The sequence below is a fragment of the Cydia splendana genome, chromosome 16 (genome assembly GCF_910591565.1).
Source record: "Cydia splendana chromosome 16, ilCydSple1.2, whole genome shotgun sequence".
NCBI lineage: Eukaryota > Metazoa > Arthropoda > Insecta > Lepidoptera > Tortricidae > Cydia > Cydia splendana.
In genome coordinates, this window is record NC_085975.1 from 7,486,625 (window position 1) to 7,502,669 (window position 16,045).

Consider the following 16,045-nt stretch of genomic DNA (forward strand, 5'->3'; position numbering starts at 1 on the left):
ACATTGACCGAAGCGAACAAAAAACACGGCTCGACGGGCGAAGGTCTTAATAATGACTTTCTCGAGAACTCGTTGTGGCAGTGTGTAAGCCAAACAGCACCTTAAAGACAATAGCTCGCCAAACCCATGGCCCAGGACTTCTGTGCCAACACGCTCAAAATTCACAGTGCAAGGCGTCAATAAATTAATCGGAAATGTTTTAATTACGTCCTCATACCTGAACTGGGACGATTCGCACTAAAAAAACAAAAGAAGGTAGAGACCGAAAAATGGTGATTTTGAACCTAACGGATTACTTCACTAAGAAAATATTAATAAACAAATAGTCGCTCGCTGTCTACCTTTCTACCTACTCACAAATTATAATTATTGATCATCTTTTTTAATACCTATCGCATCATCAATATTCTAACGAGGTAACATGTTAGTTACCGAAAAATTACCTGCATTAATCATTTATATTTATCAGAATGTCCAGTAGAGCTGAAGACAGCTCGAACATTGATGGACCGGTTGGTACTCAAATAAAATAAAATAAAAACGTATCTATTCCGCTGAGGGCACGCGAGAGGAGGGTGTAGGTAGGGAACGGGAAGGGAAGAATATGAAGCTGTCATCTGGCTTGGCATGCCGGCGCGGGTTCAAGCCAACGCTCCGTGTCCGTGCCGCGGCACAACTCAATTCAACTCAATCGTAAGCGCGCGCTCGGGCGAGCTGCACGTACGCCTCCCGCCGACGCGTCACCCTGCTCTAACTCACCACCAGACTTTACGTCGCTATCAAAACAATAATACTAAATGAAACTGTGCACAATAGTTCTTTACCAGTGACCAACGCTTAACTAAACTCTCGAAAACAGTGATAAATGTTGTGGAACATCATTGAAGTTAACAAAACACGGAGTTCTAAACTTTCCAACGAGCGAGCCATGTGACTACGGCGGGAACGAGTAATAGCTGTACGTACATTTTTACTTTATTGTATTGTATTTAAAAATAGAAGGATGAATGATTGCATTCCACTTGCAGAGATTATTTTAGCGCTGCAGTGAAATACATTTGTTCATTCCTAGCGGTTAGCACAGAAGTAGGTATAATGTGATATACCTAGTTATTGTATACAATATTGTAAATAAATAAATAAAATCACAAACAAATGTAAAGACCAAACAAGAAAAAGTTTTTCGCAAAAGTCGCCGCTGCTGAAAGTATCCCAATACTTAATTTTTCTATCAAAGAATTCTTTTTTGAAAGAAAGAAAGAAAGAAAAATATTTTATTTGCCAACACACATAAAAACACACAATAAGGTATAAAACAATAAATTATAAAAGGCTCAAGCTCAGCATATTTAGTGCTACAGTACCTCTGTACTCTAGCGCTGATTTTCAAATTTGCTCCTTGTTGGTGACAGACAACCGACCACAAACACACAATACACATTACTGGCAGTGCAATAAAAAAAAACTAAAAGAATAGGAATCAATATTTTTAATACAATAATTGCGGACAATCTTACACAGATCAATCCTCCCTCGGAAATGCCCTCACCGGGACTCGAACCCAGGACCTCCAGCTTCGTAGGCATGGTCACAAGTGTCACAACCCACTTGGCTAGGAGGCCGTCATTCTTAAATTATTATACTGCATGAAGGTCTGATACCTTAACGCACGAGGGTCTAATTTGTTTTTGAAAAGTTGTTAAGGGAAACTTGTTACGGTAGAATAAATTTACACTACATCTGACGGAAGAATATACATAAATACTGGGTCGCAGCCGTCGGACCCGCTAATGTTTAAAGAAAAAAAAATCTTAATCAAGTCTATTAATAAAACGAAATACATTTATACACTACGGAACTGCACCGCAATCGTTAATTTAGCGAAACAATGAATGCAAAGGTGAAAATAACAGGTATGATGATATACTGCATAATAAAACCGATTTGCATATGCGTGATAGTCGTGATAAAGCATACAAATGGCTCAATAATATGACTTGTTAGGTACTGATTCCAATGTGTTGTCCTCGCTTACTCCGTGTCCTTAGCTGTAACGGCGACGTGCACAGAACTAATGAGATGGTCCAACCGCTTGACGTAAATATATTGCGCAGTGATGCAGACATAATGTAAGGACCTAATCTACATCTTCGAAACGCTTGTCAACTCGAGTAGTTACTCGTATGGTCCCACGCTTTAATTAACTATGCTCTACCTCTACCCATTTGGTATCAAACTTGACGACTGATGAAGTCATAAAGAACTTAATGTCTTCAACATATGACATTCTAAATTGAGATGGCAAGGCCTGAATAATGGGAGTAATAAGGGGTAGGCGCAATCGTAAAATCGTTTAATGCCTTTATTCATAGACTTCTCAGTTATGCACTCATACCTACTTCGGTCCCTTAGTAAGGCTAAATAAAACATACGTTCTGATACTAACAGCGGTCAGTGAGTTATATTTGCTGCAGCGATAACAATTCAAGCGCACTGCAGCGGGTAAACAATGACATTGGCGAACATCTCCTACCGATAATACAAGGATGATTTGATTTCATCCAAGTTATGTTTAAATCATCTATCATCTTAACGTTGTTTTGAGTGTAATCATCCCGTAGTTAGATGCCCGTCATTCTCTTCCTTTTTGCATGATCTTTAGAATCCTCTCTTGTGTGACCCCAAGCTAATGCTTCTTAGGTTTTCCCCTGGTAAGATGTTGAGCACTTGTGATTTCTTTCGTCCTTTGGTTTCTGAACGATTCCTAATTATGTGTACAAAACACGATTGTTTGTAGAGCTAGTCGTTTGACGTACTGCCCATAAAGCATTCTCATTGGTATTCGGCGCCAAGTGATTTATAGCCCTATCGATACGAGTTGCCCATGCCAATGTCCTGGTTTACCTGTAAGTATTGGAGCCTAATGGACGCGTAATGTGGGTAAAGATTTATGTAGGTACTTAGATTTTAATCATATAGGCATGGATGTAATAATACCTTATAGGTAACACAAAGTCCCCCGCCGCGTCAGTCTGTTGTTTGTGTGTTTGTATGTTTGTTCGCGATAAAGTCAAAAACTACTAAACGGATTGTCATGCGGTTTTCACCTGTTAATAGAGTGATTCTTGGGGAAGGTTTAGGTGTATAATTTGTTAACCCGTGCGAAGCCGGGGCGGGTCGCTAGTAACCAGACAAATTACATGTACATACTTACATTTCTATTAGGACGTGAAGAGTTCCAATTTAAATGTTGCATTTTCCGTGATAATAAGTCAGGTTAAAGTCGACTCATACTATCAATAGCATGTCTTTCCTGTAAATGTTTGTCAATAAACCATTGAAATTATAAATCAGCTCCTTCTGAAAGACTGGACTACGAAGAACAAATACAACAAACTGATTCTACTTTTGTAGACATGACAGGCGGAATATCCCCAAGTCACAAACCCAGACAAATATTTTATAGAAAACTTTGCTAGTACTTACATACATACATCACTAGACCTTATAAAACAAAGTCCTCCACCGCGCCTGTCTGTTTGTATGTTTGTCCGTGATAAACTCAAAAACTCCTGAACGGATTTTCATGCGGTTTTCACCTATGAATATTCCTGAGGATGGTTTTGGTGTATAATTTGTAAGGTTTTGTGTAGCCCGTGCGAAGCCGGGGCGGGTTGCTAGTATTACTTAAGATTAAGAAAACGAAATCTTAGCCTCCACAATGTGTTCCTTATCATTGGGTTCTTAATGTTCAAGTTTAAGATGTTGTAAGATTCCAAGGATTGATTAGGTTCCAAACCTCAATCACGTGCCCTAGTGGTCTGCCTGAGCCCTGAGTGCTATTTACTTAAGTTAATTTGGCTTATAAGAAATTTTTGTAGTCGACTATGAAAACCACGTTGAATGTTAATAAGAATTATTTTTATTGTAAATGTTACTTTTACCGCGAAAACCACTGAAAAAACAATACGCAGAAATGCACGAGGATTTTGCTTTTCATCTGGACGGAAACTTAGATGTGAGCTCACATAGATAACATAGGTAAGATTGTGTATACTGAAACGAATGTTTACATTACCTATTGAATAAAGCCGGTACGTTTGCTAGAAAAGAAAAAAACACAAATGAATTTACACATGTATCTGCGCTGTTAAATAACTTAAATATAATGTAAATATTCCTGCATACCTATATTCACAAAGTATAAATATGCGCCAATGCCTATGTCAATAATTAAATATTACGGTCATTTTCCTGTTTTCTTAAGAATAGCTTTACCGAGCACATTAAAAAATCATATAGCCATTTAATTCATAATATTATATAATATTATTTACAAAATTAAGCAATAAACTTTGATTTATTTACGAGGTGACAGTACGAAAAGGTAAAATGGTGTGCATTTTACGATCGGTTTACGGAGAGTGCTACCAAAACGGCTCGCGATATTGGCGTTTGTTATGACTTCAGGCACGTATGGGATTGGCCTCTTTCCGTTTATAGCATTTTGGCGTTTTGTTTTGTGGGCATTGGATATATAAATGCCAGCTGAAATGATGCACATGACAAATATAATGGTAGTGGAAATGATGAGGTGCTAAAATTATCCATTTGCAACGGCTCTTAAACCCGAATTTAAATTCCAGACAATGTCACTGGAAACTGTTGATAATGATAAGTAACGTTGTGTACCTATTACAATTTAAATTGTAGGTAATTTGGAATGTATTCATTTGTTTTACAATGGCTCTATGTTCCTGAAACTTATCATCATAGTTGATTTAGATGTATAAAAAAAACCGGATGAGTGCGAGTCGGACTCGCCTATCGAATTCTCCATAATTATTATATGCATCAAAATCCGACTTATTTTCTTTACAAATTTATAGTTTTCAGATTATTCCCTGTACTGTACTTGTAGTATAAGATGATATTACTTGCCAAATTTCATTAGTTCTAGGGTTCCTTTGAGAAATATACGGGTTTTGCGGCATAAACGGCCGTATCTTTTATTACGTTAACTTAGTAATTTTTTCACTGCTTCAAGGTACTCGACCTCTACGCGTTTAGCGTATAAAGGGTCTTGACAGACAGACGGACAAGTGATCCTATAAGGGTTCCGCTTTTTCCTTTTAAGGCCCAGAACCCTAAAACAACTACATAACTAAAATAAAGTAGGTAGGAAAACTATTGTACTAAAGTAGGTTGTATATTCTTTTAAGTTTTTGTAACAACAACCTGTGGCCTATTTTATAAAGCTACAAGTTACAATTTACAAGCGGAAGTCTCGTTCTAACACATAGGGTTAGAAAGAGACTTCCGCTTGTAAATTGTAACTTGTAGCTTTATAAAATAGGCCACTGGATATACTCGTAAGGAAACGCAAGCGACTCTACATCCTAATTATTAGGATTAGGACCTAATAAATGTAATACCTGAGAGATTTATTTTCATAAACTAATAATGCTATATTATCAGATACGTGATGCACCTTTTATTTCACAGACACAGGTGTTTAAATATGTTAAAATATAACTCTTTCAATTGCACCTATGCACTGTGTAGAAGCACGGTCTCGCTGTATTCAAGTTGTCAATTCATTATAAATGGTCGATTCAGCGCGTATCCCTGCAGCTGCACGCCACATGCCACGAATTTGTCTTCCAGACAACCTTTTCGGTGATTTATGATCTTATACATCGCATTGAGATGTCGGGAAACCAGCATTTGAGATTTTGTTTTTTTGTCCAAAAAAATTCTAAACTTTTTACTATTCTAAGGTAAAGCTGCTCTTCAAGTGTTCGGCACGATTATTAAAAAAACGTTTGCTAAGCCTGATCCCTGGTCTTTTGTATGTAGAGTCTAATGGAGGCTAATATGTTTCATCTGGATGCACAATTGGACAATTACAAGGGGCTTAGGAACCTACGCTACCTGAATCTATTTATGGTACCATACCATCCCTTTTTTGCCTGGAATTTTAGAGAAACGGCTCCTGTGTTTAGCGGAGAAAATTGTTGCTGCTTGAATTTTGTTTATTGTAATTTTAATGTCACCTACGAGTTTATGGGGCGGTTTTTAATTTTTAAATACTTTAGGCTATCCCCATCCATTCCATTGATTTTCTTCATGGGTATTATTTGTTTGTTAAGCGTTATCAAGAAGTTTTCAACCTCAAATTTATTTTATAAAAACACACCAACTTAAGCAAAAGGACTCTTGAAACATTACTTCCCGATGGGGGCCGTGCATATATTTATAAAAATGTGCAATGTGCACCTTGCAAAATTAGTGTTAGATCTTTACTTAAAAGATAACTGAAATGCAACGAAAGAAGTCACTTAGGGCTATCTTAATCTTTCCGCTAGCGTCTTTAAGTCCGTTGGAGTACGGCGTCAGTTTCGCGGCGTTCATAATTCTGAATGTTATGAGCACTTCAGTAACTGTATCTGGTGGGAATGAAAGTCAAATAGGTCGGGTTGCGATGCAACGGTTCCTTGAATCTAAAGCGAGGTTTAGACTAGCAAGAACTTCCATGAAATTTTCATTACATTGCGGTATCTGATCAAACTTTTGATTGCAGTTTACCTTAGTAGTTGGCAATGTAACCTAAATTGGATGCAAGTTCTTGCTAGTCTAGGCCTCGCCTAAGAGGCTTCGGTACCTATCATGCTTGATCCTTATGTCTCGTTTTAAATATACCTACAGATGAGGGTTTTGCGGAACTAGAATATTCTAGTTCCTTCAAGTTACATAAGTTATCATAATAATATAGTAGTTATAATCATAAGAGTATGACTACCTTTAAGAATAGTTTGGTTTATGTGTTTTTGTATATACTGGGAAAGTTGAGTCGTTTTTAGGCCTCGCTTATGCACTGGAGGTATGGAGTGCGGTGCGGTGAAGTATATATTCCCATTATCTTACAAAAATACTATAACGGTTTCAAAGACATCGGAAGTGCAATCTTGCTGCTTTAGTCAATGAAATAATCTTAATAGCCATTTACTGATATTCTCGCTACGCTATATTACAGAGAAGATCATAACTCAAAAAGTGATAACCTCATTAACAAAATGTCTACAACCGGCGAACATCTACATTCACACAAGATTGCTAATTTTGAGACATAATAACTATTATAACCTGGTATTTGCAAGTCTTCCATCTCGGTTCATTAGACGTTAGCCTTGTGGGTCAGCGTTTCTGGTTACAACAAAACCAACACATAACGCAATGCACGGTCTTATCACAAACGCGATAGTGTTATCTAAATCACTTGTTTTAATGTAATTGCCATTAGGTTGTTTCGTAAGAATGAGACGATATCATCAATGCTTTTTGGTAATTGAAACCATGAATTTGGAGTTAAAAATACTTACGTAAATTTATGTACGAGTAAGTAGGTAAGGATTTCACTCGCGCAGTAGGGTAATAAAAATTCCGACTTTATTAAGTAATAATGTTTTATTAAGTAAATAATTACTTTTTTCAATACATTATTTGTATTTGTTTGTAATTTGTATTTGTAATACAAACTTTCCGTAATTGTGAAGATTTAAATATTTGTATGTACAACTTTCTAAAACCTTTACTTGACGTGCAATTTGGAGTGTAGGCTTAGCGCTGACGGGCTCTACCATTAACCATTACATATACCTACATACATGTAGGTACTTCCTAATCTGAACTAAGTGCTCTGTTGGGAAACTTGGGGATAAAAAACAGTAATTTATAATATATATTTTTTATTTGCACTAATGACTTTAAAACAAATATACTGATCTATTTTTGACTGATTTTTAACTGTAACTTTTCCTAAAGACATGACAGTAGTTTTACGTAACGTTGACTTGCTTCTTAACGTCTCCGCTAAAGAATTCTAGCTCGGCAAACATTGGTGTCTGTAGCCGGTAGCTGTTTGCGCTATCAGTTGGCGCTAAACGACACGCAATAATGAGCCGGGAACGTGTTTGAGCGCTGGTTAGCGTGCGCGGGAGCCGATCCGAGGGTTTTGGATTTTTTGTGCTTTCTGGGACTTTGTCGCTAAGGGCCACTTGCACCATCGTACTAACCCGGGGTTAACCGGTTAAACCTAGAGTTACCATGGTAACCAGTACAATTTGACACTGGGTTAACAGTTTAACCGCTTAAGCCTGGGTTAGTAGAATGGTGCAAGTCGGCCTAAGGGAGCTAAATTTGAACGTGTTCCTGTTGCTTAAAAGCAGATTTATTAACACAAATACATAATTCTAATTACCTACGAACTATAAGTCCCAATTTATGATTTCAAACCGATTTGCATAGTATCTAAGAAGTGGAATAAGGAACACAATTAAATGTGGAATTTCGATAGCAGAGATGTCTAACTGTTGTAATTTATGTCATGCTTGCAACAATAAAGTTGTTTTTCAATTAGACTAAAATGTATTGAATACCAACTATTTTTTGTAAACAAACATACGCCAAGTTAGACAGGTACTTAAGAAGTGGAGAATTAACAAATACTTGATCTCATGAACATTAAATTTCTCTACTAGATTGAAGTGTCCGTAGACTGGCCGAGGTTTTAGAGCAGTAACTATAAGTATGTATCCCCGTTACTGTTAGCTGACCGTTAGTAAACCTTATTCCAAAGGCATAAGACCCACCAATGGCTGGTTTAAATTGTTACTGTTAGTAATATCTTGTAGCATCTTCACCTTGCACTTGACCGCTGTGTGTTGACTTGTCCTGCTTTTCACACCCGCCTGCTAAACGCTAGTCCGTTTGGATTGGAGGTAAAATGTCGCCACGTTTCTTGGATCTCGATGATTAGATATATTAAGTGTCATATCGTGAAAGAAAAATGTTGCTCGGACGTCACGTAATGTTGTCACGAGAAGTTCTTTGAAATAATCGATGTTTGATTTTATCTTTAGTTTAAATTTAAGCTTTAAATCAAGGCTGTGCATGTGCTTTAGTTTCAAAGTCAAAAAATTGTATCCTTTAATTTAGGCATATTATAAAACATATACGAATGTCAAAAAACTACCAAGTAGTTAAGTACCATCGATTCGCAACTCTGCTTGGGTTTTGTTGCGCTTGGAAAAGAGTTAGGAAATTTGGGAATCTAGTACATAGTTAATTCAGGAAAACGAAACTGACGAAGAGCCGTAGACATTTGCGCAAATATAGCGGAGTGAATCGGTACTATTAGGTACCATTAGTTTGCTTTGCTTTCCCATGGTATTAATTTTCAATGACAAATGACAATTGAAACAGCACATCATAGAAAAACTGACTAGACACTTACTAAGCGTTTCTCATTTGAATATCACTTCAGATGTACCACGTCCACTAATAATTAAACTAAACAGTGGCACGACGTGTACCTGACGTCGTTAGCCTTTATTGTTATACAAATAAAGGCTACATTGTGTTCCACGGACATTGTTATTGTAATTTAACACTTGAAGCAAGAATTGTGGACATCTCGATTGTCACTTTGTTTTCTTTTGCATCCAGGCTACGGACGACGACCCTGTGAATAGGGTTAGCAAATGTTCATTTTAAAATTAAAATGCTCGAATTTTGTAGGTTCATGAGATTGCGAGTAGGAATGCGAGTTTATATATGAATAAATACTATTAATTGATTAGGTGTTATTGACAATATTGCCGTGAAAACTGTCAACGTAATATGCTAAGTTGCTAACTATTGCTGGGATTTCCCTGTTGTTACCTACTGAAGTACGTAAATGGCAATGGCATATACCTACAGCTAGACATTTCAATACTTTTTGCAAACTATTCATTATTTCATCATTGACAACTTTGACGGACATAGGATTCATGGAAAGACGAATGATTGTTTAAGCATTGTAAAACATTGTAGCAATTTTAAAGGCTTGATTTTTTTCGGATTCTTTATGTCGGCGACCAGCATTAGGTACGACCTACATTTTTTTATTTTTAGTTGTTAACCCTACGTGGTTCTGTCTAGAGTGTCTAGGGATGTCACTTCATGGACACAATAGAATTGCTCTTGTTTTCTGAGCTCATAAATAATAATGAATTTAATGATTCGCAGCTGAGACAAAGTCAGTGCGTAGGATTCACAAATTGCTCTTGGAACAAATGTCGCATAGGTATAGGTACGATAAAATTATGTTATGAGTCACACTCTAGGCTTGATTCGTACAAGTACCAAGATAAGAAAATAATAATAGACAAGTGTTACTTTGTAATAAGTATCAAGTTTTAGTGCACTCCAAGTGTTTGTTGTTGATGATCAAATAGATAGACATAATTACATGTATAAATATTAATAATAAATAAATAAAATAAATAAATAATTTATTGTCATGGTTAGCTTACTTATAAGTTTATTTAAGACTGTTTATAATGTGTGCATTATATTTGACCAAAATCGGTTATGCGATCCTACTGATAGTATGATCGCAAAAATAACAGTATACCTACCAAAAAATTACACAAGCCATAAGTGTAGGTAATGTCGAAAGATGTCATCCCTACCTGTCCCATGTTACGGTATTGAGGCTCGCGTGTAAGTTAGTAGCAAGTGCTCGGGACGTGCCTCGATTCTGTTTGTTTTCCAGCGCCCGCGCACCTTCCGAGAACGCCAGACATGTCGTCGAGCCCTGTTTATTATTATTAAATGTTTATTTATTATCGAGTTGAGATGTTACATTTGCTATGTCATCTGGAGATCGGGTTTGTTTATGAAGCGTAGCCTACGCTTTGAACAGGGATGCAAAGGATTATCTTTTGCTGTTGTTTGCTTTCTTGCATTATCTTTTGTGCTTATTTATTTTTGGATGCTCGGTTCGGGTCGGACCATGTTTGGATAGAGTAAAAGAAGTCCATTTACATAATGAAACCATAATAATCCCTTAATTAGAAACAAATAAAGTAAAGTAAAACCCTTCTTGCCAGACTCTTATTACTTAATTAAATCAGGCTCAATTCTAAATATTTTAATAACAGCGTTACAACGATTACGAGAAATTTGGCGATGTTGTTTACAGTTGCTATTATAGTGCACATTCGTATCTGACGAGTTGGAATGAAGCTCTTGACGTTCTGAAGATATATTATGTGTTATCCCTAATCTCCTAAACTGACTTCTCCCTTGTTTCCAGGTAATGTGGCTGCTAGCGGCTCTGCTAGCAGCCTGTGCTGCGGGCGCAGCGAGCACGCCGTGCTTCGAGGCTCGCACGCGCTGCGCCTACCGGACGGGCTGTGGCGCCGCGCTCAACAACTACATGATCCTGTGTAATGACGTGCTGTCTGAACCGACCAGCAAGTGTCCCAAGCCGTGTGAACATGCGCTTATAGCGCTCATGTCCACAGAGGAGGGGAAGGAGTTGATGAAGGTGAGAAACTTTTCTTCTTATCTGGATTTTTGCAGCGCATATCCCACATGCTGTGACGCCGCGCTCATAAACTCGTCTCTAATGCCGTTCTTTCTAAACCGACTAGGTGAGTCCCAGGTCGTGCAAACATGCGCTTTTAGCGCTGATGTCGAGTTGTCCACATAGGAGAGGAAGGAGCTGATGAATGTGAGAATCTTTTCTTGTGGTGCCATGCTGCGTCAATCAAATATTCTGCTGCAGGTTGCTCCTTAAACTTGGGTACCTATGCGAAGTTTGGGCTAAGGATCTATTAGTACCCAGGGTATACATACGTTAGCTATGTGATGTGATGCTGTAGGTATAAAGTGCAATATGAATCCGAGAAACAAAAATAATCACAACGACAAATCATTAAATTAACATATAGGTATTACTAATTTAAAATTACCGTAAAGATAAATATTCTAAATATGATATGTTTTTATAGCCCATCTTTTACGCTTATAATTTTACCGGGGCCAAAGTTCGACCGTGTCGAAATCACTCCTCATCAACGCTTGTTTATAGTCTTGTCTATCGCAATTGATCAACACCACCAATTACATCTGGTCCCCCATTACTCATGCCAGGGGTTTGGTCCATGCGTTTTGAATGGAGATGTCAGTACGGGAGGGGTCTGTGTTGTTTGGTAGTCGCGTACCCAGACGCCCCGCAATAAAATCTAATTTAGACGTCGTCGGGCAGATTTGTCGGACACGACGGCAACAAGATCAAATCGCGGGAGGGTCGCGGTTGACGACCTCGGATACGTCACGAATAAACAACCATAGAATAGTGGGTTACTTTACGTCGGTAGATGTGGGAAATAGTTCTAATACTTAATTACCTGGTCTGCATTAATTTAATTTTAATTTTATTTACAAACAATTAGGGTAAAAAGTTGTGTGGTTTTTAGGTTTGCATGATTAAATATATGATTAAACGTAAGTAGGTATTAGTAGGTACCTTATCTACCTATGATAAGTTAGAAGCATCTAATTTGTCCTACAGGTCATTACTGACTTTTCTGAAAGTACCTATTGTCATGCAGCATCTTTTGATGTGTAACTATACAGACCGGTGTCAGTGTTTTTCCGCATAAGTACACCTTTCGTCAAGGTAATACGTAATAACACAAACATCAGGTGTTGTTTGATGTTTGTTTTTGCAGTCCAATTTTTATTGGAAATCCTATCACCTGTTTATGTTTAACTACTGTTATGAATTGCGCGACATTTGGTAGGTATCTGTTTAAGGCCCTTTTCTAACATGATTTGGCAGTAAGGACTCTACTATTGCGTACTGGGGGCCGATTTTTGAATTTCGACCCCTCGATTTCGTGTATTTCGTTCAATAATATCTCCAGTACCCGTCATTTAAATTCTACTAATAGAATTGAAAACGAGTGGTCAATACCACTCGATTCCCAATTTCTACCGCTCGTATTTCAAAAATCAGCATTTCGCTGTTTTCCACCGATTTTCGAGTGACGAAATCGAACGCTCGAAATTCAAAAATCGGCCCCCTTTACTATGTCGATTCGGCATTTTGGCGATTTTTCCCACCCGCTTTAATTGGTCAGTACTCAGTAGTGTAGGGTAAGCTTAATATAATTATATACTAAGTAAGTACGTGGGTGCTTTATTGCATACAAGTTATCATAAGGATTATGAAAAATATATCCTGCGATATCATTGCTCCGTTACAGTATGTAGGTAAGAACAAAGGGCGAATAAATGAGTAAAATATTATAATAAACCCAGTAGAGAGATGCATTATAAAAACGGGCTAATGACGATGATGCTCACCTCGTCATGGGCGGATATCCTACCAAAGCGTCGTACGTTCCTCTTTATTTAGATTTCTCAGGAATCATTCAATTTTAGTATTTACCCAATTCTCGACGAATTTATAATATTGTACCTTATTAAGCTAATTTTACGGTTTAACTCACGTGTTTTTGGTTACTCGCGCGACATGTTTCGGAGAGCCTAGGTCTCCATTTTCAAGCACTAACAGGGCTTAAAAATGTAAGTGTAACGTACAAGTTAAGAAACAAAATTAAGTTAAACATATTCGACAGTCGTTAGTTTTTACCCAACTGTAGAAGGAAGGCGATAATGTTTTATGTTACTTTACTGAAGACAAGTTGATCAGCTAAAGGTTATCAATTATCATGTACAGCGGCGTAGAGTGAACTAATCTAGCCGTGGGGAAGTCGTATCTGCGAGGCCCTTTTCTTTCACTGTGCCCGAAGGCGCCTCGCGCGAGGTCCCCTTGGGGCGCGAGGTCGTGGGCGAGGGCCCACTATTACCTATTGATCATGTACGTTTGACTTGAAAATAATCACGCTTCGTCATATCAACAATAGCACAGCACTAAAATAAGGAAATGCATTGCGGCCAGCAAAAGCTGTTGAATTTTATGTAAGTAATTTATGGAAACTATCGGAGGTGTACCTACCTACCTAGCTACCTACATTCGTACAAGATAAAATTAAGACCTCCCAGGCGCAGGTTTTTAGTAGGAAAAGGCAGGCAGTTAAGTTGTTTTATAGGTACTTCTTACCTTTAAATTCAAGGTCTTAGAGCATTTAATAACTGGAGTCGCCTAAGAGCTTACCCCTCTGCCGAAAAACTTGCACAATTGTGCAAACTTTTGTATGGACTGACATGCACGGCCGTCTTAAACTATGCTGGGGCCCTTGGCCCAAGCACATAAGAATTTGGGGCCCTTTTGGAAAGTAGGTATACAAGGCGAATTAAACTAACATTTTTCTACTATGATCTTCTATTTATTATGGTTAATCAAATAAATTGTTACTGTCTGTCCTTCGGCGCCCCCTTAGGATGGGGGCCCTGGGCACGGGCCCCGTGTGCCCTTATGGTAAAGACGGTACTGCTGACATGGCTATTTGTACGTTATGTACAAATTATGTAGAAATAGCAATACGTTTGACGTCCCTTCCCCCGCAAAAATCGGCAGACTGTTTCGTACAGAAAATGACAGCCATGTCGTCTCCAGTTACTAAATGCTCTAAGTTCAAGGTAGAAGCGCAGGTGGTGTTTTAACACCGACTTAATAACGAACGTACATGCGTTGCACATGTAAGGAGCGAGCCTAAAAGTTTCACGAAACATGTTCCATGTTGCCAATATTGCTAATGTTCGATTCATTAAATATCCATTACCGGCAAATGTTATTCACGATGTAGACTGTAGACCATAATATTTTGCTTTATATGGATTGCCATTTGCGTTTACTCGCGTAAGTTGTGTGAAGGTAGGGTAGAGGATTGTAATTTAGTATAGAGTGGACTTCATTGAAAATATCTAGGTAGGTATGGACAATAACAATACCGAACTGAATGTAAGTAATGTAGGTTTTTATAAATGCATAAATTGACCTAAACTCATATAATATTTTTATTTATTCAAAAACATGTCAAAATGCAGAGTATATAAGAGTGTGTATGTTCCTAAGAATTCCTGGGAATTATCGCTACTCTTTCTACTTGACCAGTAGGTACGGGAAGTGGATCATTTGTTGCATTAAGTGATATCAAACATTAATTACTAAATTCAAACAATTGAATGCATCTTAAAAATGTAATTGCAATGCATTTCAATTACAAATGCCATTAAAAATTAATTCAGTACGAACAAAATTAAAACTTCTGTTTCTCCCAACTATTACTCGATACATGTGCAATTACACTTTTTCTAGTAATTTTCTCGTATAGAATTATACATTAAACATCAAGACGCATCATTGATTCACGGCATGTCAATACAACTTGTAATGCACCTAGCCTTGTATTGTAACTATTACTTGCTTCAACTTTTTATCCTAATGAAACTACATCCTTATGTACGTAGCTTTAAGTGGCCTCATTTAAAAGCCTCTCCCAGAGAGATTCCAGCGTCCGCATTCATATTTATAAGGGCAGCGTCCATAATTTAGATTAACATCACTTAAAGCCTTAATTAGTAGAGGCGGTGTGATTATTGTTGTATAGTCGGGCAGTGTATCGGTACTGCGGCCTTGGGGTTTGACGTCTTGATTGGAGACCTACCGCGTCGAGTCTTGCAGGTGTTGCCCACACAAAAAACGCGTAAGTCGGCGGCCATCATTAGTCTCATCCCGGCTAGGTATGAAATAAATTGACCGTAAAATTAAAACGGATTTCGGATAAGTCCGAATTTATAACGCTTCGTAGAGATTCAGCCTTTTGTCAGTAACCCGATTAAAGTTGCCGTTTAATTCAGATATCTATTACTTGAGCACAATTTTTATGACGGTGTATTAAACTTAGGTGACATGAAGTAGGTATCACAGAAGTCGGAAGGGTCCACATGGTATCTAAATCGGTTAAATCACATATCACTGACACGCAAAAAAATCGATGCGCCAAAATCTGTGTAACTTAGGTACGACTTTTATTTCTTGTATGGCTACAGACGCAAAAACATTGAGTGCACTGGCACTAGTAAAAGAATCCGGTGAATGAAAAGCATCTTAGCATCCGGCCGCATCGCTGCACGACGCCACGTCCAATATTTATTAAGACTTTACAAAACGCGATGTATTTTGATGGTGGCTGGCACGTTTCATATGCCGTAAAAACTTTTACGAGCGTGAAACATATTA

At 37.8% G+C, this 16,045-nt stretch overlaps 1 protein-coding gene across 2 annotated transcripts in view; it reads left to right on the forward strand.

Annotated features, from left to right (window-relative positions):
- The first annotated feature begins 554 nt into the window (after positions 1-554).
- The window catches only part of LOC134798204 (growth arrest-specific protein 1-like), a 454,209-nt gene continuing 438,718 nt past the window's right edge, over positions 555-16,045 (forward strand). For both annotated transcript variants that reach the window (XR_010145163.1, XM_063770569.1), the window contains exons 1-2: positions 555-958; positions 11,144-11,377. Coding sequence is in view for 1 of the 2 variants with exons in the window: in XM_063770569.1 (XP_063626639.1) it covers positions 11,147-11,377 (231 nt within the window). In the remaining variant the exon portion in view is untranslated. The remainder of the gene's footprint in view (positions 959-11,143; positions 11,378-16,045) is intronic.